Genomic DNA, 11,712 nt, shown 5'->3' with positions numbered 1-11,712 from the left:
ATGTTGTTGGATATGTTTATGCATCACATTGTTGTTGTGTCAATTTTAGGTTGCATCGCCGTTTTGGTTTAGGGCAGTTTATAAAGTTTGATTTTTCATATGTTGCATATGTGTGATATTTTTTCTTATGGAATGCGTTGCTCATTTCTGTGCGTGTCATGTCTTCCATATCACCGAATTTGATGACATTCCATATGAAGTTCAGTTTCCTAATAGTAAACAAACTTATTTCCTCTAAGGCAAAAAAAATTATTTTCACTGTTTCTCTTTGATTTTTTGTGCATAAGTTTTCCATGCACGTACGTTATAACAATTTCCTATTTGTCATGGTTACGCAATGGTAGGTCTACAGCCGAAGGTATGTCGCGATGTTTCTTTCATTTTTTAACATTTTCACACATACACAGAAATTGCATTAACATTTTACAATGAAGGTTTGTTTTTCCATTGCACAACGTGCGAGTACGTAGCGACACATAAATTCGCCTTCTACGGTCCCTACGTCGTCCCACATAAAAAAGGTCCTTAACATACATTTATGTCATTCGTTTTTTTTATTTGCTAAGTTTAAGTACATGTGTAATTATAAATACATAGTCACACTAGCACTCTTGTACAAGGGACTTTGACAGTAAACTTTTTTTTTTCCTTTATGTTTTAAGCATGTGCTTTCGTTAATGCATATTGCACAATTTTAGAAAATTCACCTTCCATGGAACATTGTGTTATTTATGGCAACGAACCTTGGAAAACAATAGTCAAATACTTAATTAAAATGCACACTTCATAACATAAAGCACGAGGATAAGAAATGTTTACAAAATACGTAATTGTGAATTTGTGTAATATTTCGGCCTAAAGAAAAATAAAAAAAAAAACCCAATTTTTAGTCACTACAAAATAAGAAACAAAATGTAACATAGCGAGTGTATTTGAAATTATGAGGTGGCAAAAAAAAACCCGATTTACATATGTTTGATCACATTTTTCAAATGAATTCACGACAACAAGCTAAAAATTATAGTTTTCAATTGTTATCGCAAATAAATTAGTGTAGATGCAAATGAGTTCTTAAAAAAAAACAAAGACAAGCTATGTACTTGGTGAATTAATAAGAATGAAAACTTATTTTCAATGAAAATAGTTTACTTCATTGCACTTCCACTATGACTATGAAAATTAGTGTACAATTAAAAAAAAAACAACAAATGCATTTTAAATGATAACTTTTTTCAACATATGAAAAGATACCATTAAATGCCAACAAATGCATTTTAAATGCAAAAATCCTACGGTAAGCTTAGGAATGAAGTATATAAGATGATTTTCAATTTAAGAAAAGGCCAACACTAGTAGGTGGAACAAATAAACACATGTCCCTTTCCTTCACGATTTCTAATAATTTCCTCTGCCTTTAGTAGGTTTTCCCTCTCACTTACGTCGCTTAACGCATATCAAAATACGATTCAAAATGATGTCGTTAGCGAATGATGGCAATTACATGTGCATAATGCTAACAATTACACGTTTCACAAAAAAAATACACATGGCATGATGAACAAACATAAATTCCATTTGTACAACTAAAAAATATATTCATTTATTAAAAAGTAAAAATAATGGAAAAAAAATTGGTCATAATCTTTCCTATATAATCCTTCCCCCAAATAGTGATAAGAATTAAAAATAATCCATCATAATCCTTCCACTTATTCCTTTCTCCAAACAAGGATTATAAATAATCCCCCATAATCTACCTACGTAATCCTCCCCCCAAACAAGGATTATAAATAATCCCCATAATCCTCATACTTAATCCTTCCCCCAAAACAATGATTATAAATAATCATTTCATTTTCATAATCCCTATTTCCTTATTCCTTTCCCCTCATATTCCTTTCCTTTCCTCAAACACTTCCTTAGGTTTCTATTTCATTAGGATAACCTAGGTAACTTAGTCTTAATCCTGAGTATATTATGAACTTCTGTTTGCCAGGAAATTGTCTTTTGATTTATACAGGTGAGAGTGACCAAATTGTCGACTTAATATGTTTATCATTTTGGGGACAAGACTAAGGTGGGAGCTAGGAACATAATCACATAAGATGAAATTCACTACTTCCAACTTTAGGGTAAGTAGATGAGTGTTCCATTAAATGATGTCTATGAGACTTGAACAAAGAGTCCTACCCTCTTTATGGCTCGAGAGGGATTTTTGTTTAGTAATTGGACCACAAACAGGTTGTTCATTAGAAGAGCATGAGTATTTAAAAACTAGAAGTAACTCAAGGGTAAAACAGAAATTTAACCTAGCTAGTGTTATGAATTTTTGTGAAGGACTAACTTACTATTATTGGTCTTTCGTGGAGGAGTGTACACGGGTAAGGAACAAATACATACAATTTTTAATAAATTAATGTATATATCCATATCGATCTTAACCATGATTTCATCTCAATTAGGATTAGAAACTCGACATGTGTTTTTTATTCAGAGAATTATTTTAATAAACTAATGTATATATCAATCTTAACCATGATTTCATCTCAATTTTCATCTCAATTCAACATTCATAACCGAAGAATACTACTATGAGAGAATAAAAAGATAAATACCTTATAATTGATTAATGAAAAGCTAATAGATAAAAAGAATGTTTCTAGAATTCTCTAGTAACGGTTGAAATTAACATTATATTATCAATTAGTTAAATGATAATTGCTTACATGAGGAAAGGTCTTTCAAGTATATTCTTCAGCGACAAGTATTTACGAAAATCTTGATGTATCTAAAATGATGTAAAGAAAAAAAAATCTTAATCTTGTATAAATCAATCTTGATCTCATGTCTGGAAAGATCTACAATATTTCATAAAAATAATCAAATCTTGTAATTTACTAATTCAACGTGGATTTGGAGACTTTGCTCTGTACAAACGACAGAGAGCATGAATACGATGAATTTTTTTTATAATTTTGACGATAAAAAATTTGCCAACTAGAAAAATATAATAAAAGATAATCCTAGTTTGCCATCAAATCATAACCACTAAAGATTCTATTAACTATTTAAAAATCTAATATATTTTCTTAAAAAATCAAGATTCTAACAAACATTTCAAAATCTAAATATTTTTTAAAAAATTAAAACAATACAATTACTTTAATTTCCATCGTCAAAACCTACTATCACAAAATATTTCAAAATAAAAACAAAATCAGCATAAACAAATACAAACAAATAATTCATGTTCAAAATAATTATTATTGTTTCACAAATATATTATGCTAAAAAATACATTGTATTTGAATGAATAATACCAATTTTTTTGCATCTAAGTATAAACAAATACCTTGTATTTGCAACTTTTTGATTGTTTATTTTCAAACTAGGATAGTGATAACAAAATCAATTGTGATAGGTTTTTAATGTCTTGGATGTCTTGAGTGAATTACTTGGCTTTTGGTGATATTTGACAAATTGTACGGTGTATATTCTTCTTTCTCCTTAAATTTCAAGGAGGGAGTCGTGGTATTAAAACTACTTTGATGGTTGACTACGTAGATAAATTAGATGTTAACTATGGTTCAATAGATTGTACCCAAAAACACTATTAGAACAAGAAGTCTCAGTCAAGTAATTCTTGCTAAGACCATCTCTCACTAATCATAACTTATCTTCTCTCATTAATTACTATACTTTTCTCGTCTCACCATGAACATAACATAACCTCTCCTGTCAGTCCAAGCCCTCTATATTCTTCATAAATCTTCTCTTTACCTTCTTCAACTAAATGAAAGTAAAATTTCTCGATGATAAAACTCACGTTCTTAAAAAATTTGTGTGAGGAATTGAATTTTTATTGAAATTTATAAATGGATATATACGAGGAATTGCCTTTTATTGAAATTAGTAGATGGAGTTAACGACAAATTTGCATAGCCATAAAGAGTTAAAGTTAGTTGATAACAAATTTGTGCAAAATAAATTTAAAGAACTTATATATATAATATTTAATTCATAAATACAAATATGTAAAAGATAAGGGTCTTTTTAAAAATATAAAAAAACGGTAAAATATTTACACTCTATAGAACAATTTCAAAAATGGAAAAAGTCTAAAGGTCTATTGTCTAAAATACCAAAAATGTCTCGTCAATCATGCCGTCAACAATGCGCGCGTAATATATTTGCGATCGTTTAGATTTGGTTATTGTTTGATACGCGATCGTTTAGATATGACTACAATTTATCTTTTCAATTCCATCGTTTAATTTTGTTACACGATCATTTAAATTTAGTTACACGATCGTTTAGATTTGGGGACCCAAATCTAAATGATTTTTTTTTTTCAAAATTTGGTACACGATTTTTTTAATTCTTTTGGTGTTTAGATTTTGTACTCTAATCTAAATGATTTTTTTTCAAGAATTTTTATGCACAATCTTTTACTTTTTTTTACACGATCATTTACTTTTTTTACACATTTGGTGTAAAGCCCCAAATTTAAGGTAAATTTATTTTAATTATCTTAAGTTTAAATTTTGATTTTGGGTGTTATTTAATTGTTGAATTTTATTGGAACTTATTAGATATTTTGGAAAAGTATCTAATAGTTTGTATTTAAGAAAATTTGATTAATTATATTTGATTGTATAATTAATTGATTTTTTAAAGTTAAAGTTAATTATATTACGTGGATAATATAATTAGGTAAGGATATTTATTTTGGAAGATAAAGGTGATTGGTTGGAGAGAGAGGGAAATTTGAGTTTAAAAAGAAAATTTGGTGGGTTTTAAATGAAGAGAGAGAGCGTGAGATTTTTTTAAGGAAAAAGAAAAGAAAATAATAATAATTTATTATTATTATTTCATGAAATAGGGTCAACACTATTCATCTTCTTTCTCAACACAAAAACCCTAACTTCTTAACCTCAAAACCCTAGCAAGTCAATCCGTTGCCGCCACCCATCTTGGCTCGACGCATCGTGCAAGCCTACCCATTTTCGTGCAAACCAGCCGAAACCCGAGCCACCGCGTTCTCTGACGTCAGCTGTTTCCCGCCGTTAAGCTAAGTCAAACCGTCCGCGTGAACCCAAGAGCCATCGGCCATCCAAACCAACAACAAAGCCGATCGTCTTCACGTCGCGTGTCTCAGTCGATCATCAGAACGAGCCATCCGTTAGCCGTCGTCGGACTTCACCCCAGCCCACGTCGGAGATCGTCGCACACCCGAGCACCGCAAGTTGTTTCCGTCAATCGTCGCCTCATTCCTCCAGTCAAGCGTCGTTGATCGTAAGAAGTCGTTGCGAGCCATCTCCGTCAGCAATCTGCGCACGTGAAGTCTGAGCCCGCAAGTGCGCCTGTGCGAAGTCGTCGAGCCGCTCGTGTGAGTCGTGCTAGTGTTCGAGTCGCGCGCAACCCCAGTCGAGTCATCCCTACGTGTGTGAGCCGCCTACTTGAGTTGATTTTCTCTGCCTTAGCCGAGTCGATCACTGTTTTCAAGCCATTTTGAGCCACCTAGCTTATTCTTTGGATTTTTTTCACCTATTTTGGTAAGTCCCCATTGGGTTTTGGATTACTACCCACCAAATATTAATTTCGGACTCTAATTAAATAATTTTTTGATTAAATTAGCTAGATTTAACTTGAAACCGAGCTGAGAATTTGTCCAACTAAGTTTAAATCGATTTCAGTCTCGATTTTTGGGTAAGTTAAATCAACTAGAATTTTTGGATCCTTAATCAACTACGAGTTAAATTATTTAAACTTAGTTACTTACCCTTGTTGCTTATGATTTTTCCCTTAAGAAGCTTGACCTCAACTGTTAGAAAAATCTTGGCTTAACTAATCTCCAGGTAAGAGATTCTACTACTAGACTTTCGACTAAAATTAAAAGATCGCATGTGTGTATGGTTATGCATGGATGATAGCTAAATTGCATAACCCGATGTTATTTATGATGATTGACATTGTATTGATGATTGATGTTGATGACTGATGTCATGTTATGACTGGTAGTATGTTGAAGAAGACGACTGCGTTATGCTTATGATTACGATATTTGGTTAAGTATGCTAGATTGTTATGTTATGCCATGTTTATGGTGATGTTATGTCATGTTATATGCTATGGATAGGGTTACTGTTAGCTTATTCTATTAGATTCGTACCCACATGGATATCCCTCGGGATCACCATATTTTTATGATTGTGTAGTCCAACGAGATTATCAGTCCAATATGACATTGACATTGACATAGACATGATTACGAGTGATTCGACGAGGTCACTTACAACCCGATTGTCTTAGTGTTTCCTTTAGGTACACTAAAAACCAGATTGTCCTAGGCGTTCCTTTGGGTTCACCGAAGACCATATTTGTTCCTATGGGATTACAGTTTGCACGTGTTCGAGAACGTGCCAGTTTAAGGGTACCACTTTACAAGACTCTAATAGGAAATTAACAGGCAGCTAGCGGGACTAGTAGTGGGTCCTTTACTAAGTATATTTTTATACTCACTCATTCTTGTTTAATTTTACAAATAGAGGTAGAGGTAAGAGCAGAGTGAAGCTGGCGACTGACAACAAGTGATCGTGTCGAGCTATAGGGATCATTCTTGCTTCCGCTTTATGACATTTGATTTGATGCACTTTCTATTTTATTCTGTTTATTTTATTTTAAAACTAGATAGGGCACGAGTTAGGATTTTATTTAATTTTATCTTTACAGATATTTGTTTATGATTTTAATGAGTATTTGAGGTTTTTTTTTTATTTTCTATATTTTTAAATTTATGATATTTATTTATCTTTTAAATTAGTAATGAGTTCGACTTAGTATAAGGAGTTGAGTTGTTACAGTTGGTATCAGAGCCTATGTTTTTAGATTCTGCAGACTGACTTACGATGTAAGTATTTGTTTTTGTTTTCACCCCTATGACTAATACGGTCCTTCATCCCTCGTCAGGTATGTTTTATGATTAAGATGATGACATGTTTATAACCCTACCTGAATTAAACTTGATAAAGTATGAATGTTATGACTGTATTATGAAAACTTCTGCTAGTGGAATTTAGGAAAAATGCCACCACGTAGAGGTGGTAGGAAAGGTAGAGAAGCTGGACGTACCCAGCCTGAAGAGAAATGTGTCGTTCAAGCTGCCAACCCTACTGCAGCCGTTACTCAGGCAGATTTCGTTGCCATGGAGAAGAGATACCAGTATATGCTGAGAGATGTTTTAGCATCGTTTCATGTTGTCCAGTAGACCCCGACCTCCCCTCCTCCAGCCTAGTGGAATCTCAACCCGTGCCAAACCAATTGTCAGCAGAGGCCAAGCATCTTAGAGACTTTAGAAAGTACAATCCTAAGACGTTTGACGGGTCCATGGATAACCCCACCAAGGCCCAGATGTGGTTGACTTCTATAGAGACCGTCTTCCGGTACATGAAATGCCCTAATGACCAGAAGGTTCGGTGCGCAGTTTTCTTCTTTGAAGATAGAGGTACTGCCTGGTGGGAGACTGCTGAGAGGATGCTGGGTGGAAATGTTAGCAAGATAGGTACTGCCTGATGGGAGACTGCTGAGAGGATGCTGGGTGGAAATGTTAGCAAGATAACCTGGGAGCAGTTCAAGGAGAGCTTTTATGCTAAATTCTTCTTTGTCAATGTGAGGTACGCTAAGCAGCAAGAGTTCCTGAACCTGGAGCAAGGCGACATGATTGTGGAGTAGTATGATGTAGAGTTTGATATGCTATCCCGTTTTGCTCTTGAGGTAGTAAAGGATGAGGCCGCTAGGACCGAAAAGTTCATTAAAGGTCTCAGACTAGGCCTCCAAGGTTTCATTCGAGCCCTCAGGCCAGCCACCCATGCTGATGCACTACGCTTGGCACTGGACATGAGTCTGCACGAGAGAGCTAATTCGTCCAAGGCTGTAGGAAGAGGGTCAACCCTAGGTCAGAAGAGGAAGGCTGAGTTGTAGCCTACTTTAGCGCCACAGAGGAACCTAAGGTTAGGAGGTATTTTCCAGCAGCATTGCTAGGAGCTTGCTGCTGCAGGAAAGACTTTGAGAGAACTGCCTGCGTATCGGAGCTGTGGCAGATATCATATGGAGGTCGTTGTTTGGCAGGAGGTGAAGTTTGTTTCAGGTGCAAGCAACCAAGGCATACAGCTGACTTTTGACCTCAGACATTACTTGAGACTACTTCGAACCAGACTTCCAGTTCCCAGCAGGGAAGAGTTTTTGCCATAACTCATTAAGAGGCCAAGCAAGCTGGTATTGTGGTGACAGGTATGCTCCCAATCTTGGGGCACTTCGCATTTGTGTTGTTTGACTATGGGTCATCCCATTCTTTCATATCCTCAATTTTCGTTCGGCAAATGTGTCTAGAAGTAGAATCGTTGGGTAGTATACTATCCGTTTCTACTCCATCGGGAGAAGTTATATTGTCTAAAGATAAGAAAAAGGCATGTGAAGTAGAGATAGCAAACCATGTGTTAAATGTAACTTTGCTAGTTTTAGACATGCGAGATTTTGATGTAATTCTAGGCATGGGTTGGTTGTCTGCCAACCATGCAGGCATAGTCTATTCTCGTAAAGAGGCAGTTTTTAACCCTTCTTCAACGGCTAGTTTCAAGTTTAAGGGAGCAGGGACTGTGGTCCTACCCAAAGTCATCTCAGCTATGAAAGTCAGTAAGTTACTCAGCCAGAGTACTTGGAGTATCTTGGCCAGCTAGTAGACACTAGAGAGCTAGAAGTTTCCTTGTCATCTAAGTCGGTGGTGAGAAAATACCCCGACGGTTTTCCTGATGAGCTTCTAGAACTCCCACCTCCCAGGGAGATCGATTTTGCTGTTGAGCTGGAGTCAGGCATTGCTCCAATATCTAGAGCTCCTTATAGAATGGCATCAGCGGAATTGAAAAAGTTGAAGGCCTAATTGCAGAAGTTACTGGACAAGGGTTTCATACAACCTAGTGTGTCACCTTGAGGAGCATCAGTACTGTTCGTGAAGAAGAAGGATGGATTGATGCATCTTTTCATTGATTACAGAGAGCTGAATAAGGTGATAGTCAAGAACCACTATCCATTGCCCAGGATTGACGACTTGTTTGATCAACTGTAATGAGCCACTGTTTTCTCTAAGATCGATTTACATTCAGGCTACCACCAGCTGAGGATTAGAGACAGTGACATCTCTAAGACTGCTTTTCGTTCCAGATATGGACATTACGAGTTCATTGCAATGTCTTTTGACTTGACAAATGCTCCTGTTGTATTTCTGGATTTGATGAACAAGATGTTTAAGGATTTCCTAGACACTTTTGTTATAGTTTTTATCGATGATATCTTGGTTTACTCCAAGACAGAGGCTGAACATGAGGAGCATTTGTATCAGATTTTGGAGACTCTTCGAGCCAATAAGCTATATGCTAAGTTTTCTGAGTGTGAGTTTTGGCTGAAGAAGGTGTCTTTTCTTGGCCATGTGGTGTCCAGTGAGGGAGTTTCGGTAGACCCAACGAAGATTAAAGCTGTTACTAGCTGGCCTCGACCATCTACAATCAGCGAAGTTCGTAGTTTCCTAGGTTTGGCAAGTTACTACAGAAGGTTCGTGGAAGATTTCTCTCATATAGCCAGTCCTTTGACTTAGTTGACCAAGAAAGGGACTCCTTTTGTTTGGAGCTTAGCATTTGAAAGGAGTTTCCAGGAGCTTAAATAGAAGCTTGTGACTGCGCCAGTCCTTACAGTGGCAGATGGATCTGGAAGTTTCATGATCTACAGTGATGCCTCTAAGAAAGGACTGGGTTGTGTTTTAATGCAGCAAGGTAAGGTAGTTGCTTATGCCTTTCGTCAGTTGAAGACTCATGAGCAGAACTACCCTACCCATGATCTAGAGTTGACAACAATGGTTTTTGCATTGAAGATATGGAGACACTACTTGTATGGTGAGAAGATATAGATTTTCACTGACCATAAGAGCCTGAAATACTTCTTTACCCAGAAGGAGTTGAACATGAGACAGAGAAGATGGCTGGAGTTGGTAAAGGATTATGACTACGAAATTCTGTATCACCCAGGTAAGGCGAATGTGGTAGCTGATGCACTTAGTTGGAAGGTGTCACATTCAGCAGCACGTATCACCAAGCAAGCTCCCTTGTTTAGAGACTTTGATAGAGCTGAGATTACAGTTTCAGTAGGGAAAGTTACTTCACAGTTGGCTCAATTGTCAGTACAGCTGACCTTGAGGTAGAGGATTATTGTTGCTTAGCTAAGTGATCCATATTTGGTTGAGAAGCGTCGCCTGGTAGAAGCAGGACAGGATGAGGATTTTTCCATATCCTCTGATGGTGAACTTTTGTATGAGAAACGTTTGTGCGTTCCAGCAGACAGTGCAGTTAAGACTAAACTTTTGACTGAGGCTCATAGTTTATGATACTCTATGCATTCTGGCAATACGAAGATGTACCAGGGCTTGAAGCGAGTCTACTGGTGGTGAAATATGAAGAGAGAAGTGGCAGACTTTGTTAGTAGGTGTTTAGTATGCCAGCAGATGAAGGCACCAAGCAGAGACCAGCATGTGAAGGCTCCAAGACAGAGGCAAGCAGGTTTGTTTTGCAACCCTTGAGTGTGCCAGGGTGGAAATGGGAGAACGTGTTGATGGACTTCATTATAGGACTACTTAGGACCCTGAAGGGCTATACAGTCATTTGAGTTGTTGTTGACAGGCTCACAAAGTCAACTTACTTTATTCCAGGGAAATCCATTTACACTGTCAGTAAGTGGGGACAGTTATATATGACCAAGATAGTGAGACTGCATGGAGTGCCTGTATCTATCGTTTCTGACAGAGATGCTCGTTTCACATCGAAGTTCTGGAAAGGACTTCGATATGAAACGAGCATCAGCTTGCATTGGGCATGAGGTTAAATTTCAACAACCTTTCATCCTTAGACAAATGGTCAAACATAGCGTTTGAACTAGATTCTGGAAGATATGCTGCGAGCTTGTGTGCTAGAGTTTTTAGGGAGTTGGGACTCTCATTTGCACTTGATGGAGTTTGCCTATAATAATAGTTATCAGGCTACCATTGGCATGGCACCGTTTAAGGCTCTGTATGGTAGGTGTTGTAAAGCTCCTGTATGCTGGGGTGAGGTTGGTGAGCAGAGAACGTTAGGCCCTGAGTTAGTTCAGGCCACCAATGCAACCATACAGAAGTTTAGAGCTCGTATTTTGACAGCGTAGAGCAGGCAAAAGAGTTATGTTGATGAAGGGCATAAGGATCTCGAGTTTGATGTGGGAGACATGGGTTTTTTGAAGGTAGCACCTATAAAGGGTGTTTTGAGGTTCGAGAAGAAAAGGAAGCTAAGTCCACGTTTTGTAGGGCGATTTGAGATACTTGTGCAGATTGGTCCTGTAGCTTACCGTTTGGCGTTGCCTCCTGCGTTTCCTGTAATTCATGATGTGTTCCATGTCTCTATGCTGAGGAAGTATGTAGCAGATCCGACGCATGTAGTTGACTTTGAGCCATTGCAAATTAATGAGAACTTGAGCTACGATAAGCAATCTGTTGAGATTTTGGCAAGAGAGGTCAAGATGCTCCGTAATCGAGGAATTACACTGGTCAAAGTCGTTTGGCAAAACCATAGGGCTAGGAAGGCCACTTGGGAGAGAGAAGCCGACATGAGAGCTCAATACCCCGAACTGTTCAAGGATTAG

General features: G+C 37.0%; 1 protein-coding gene across 1 annotated transcript; it reads left to right on the top strand.

The window, feature by feature from the left end:
• The first annotated feature begins 11,298 nt into the window (after positions 1-11,298).
• LOC127144147 (uncharacterized) lies at positions 11,299-11,712 on the top strand. Its single transcript, XM_051079709.1, has one exon. It carries the CDS (start codon positions 11,299-11,301, stop codon positions 11,710-11,712), a length of 414 nt encoding a protein of 137 aa, XP_050935666.1.

Source organism: Cucumis melo, chromosome 12, assembly GCF_025177605.1.
Source record: "Cucumis melo cultivar AY chromosome 12, USDA_Cmelo_AY_1.0, whole genome shotgun sequence".
In the NCBI taxonomy this organism is placed as follows: domain Eukaryota; kingdom Viridiplantae; phylum Streptophyta; class Magnoliopsida; order Cucurbitales; family Cucurbitaceae; genus Cucumis; species Cucumis melo.
This window is presented reverse-complemented; position numbering and strand designations above follow the sequence as displayed.

Coding starts and splice junctions, on each gene's coding strand:
- LOC127144147 (XM_051079709.1), top strand. CDS start 11,299: ATGGGTTTTTTGAAGGTAGCACCTATAAAGGGTGTTTTGAGGTTCGAG.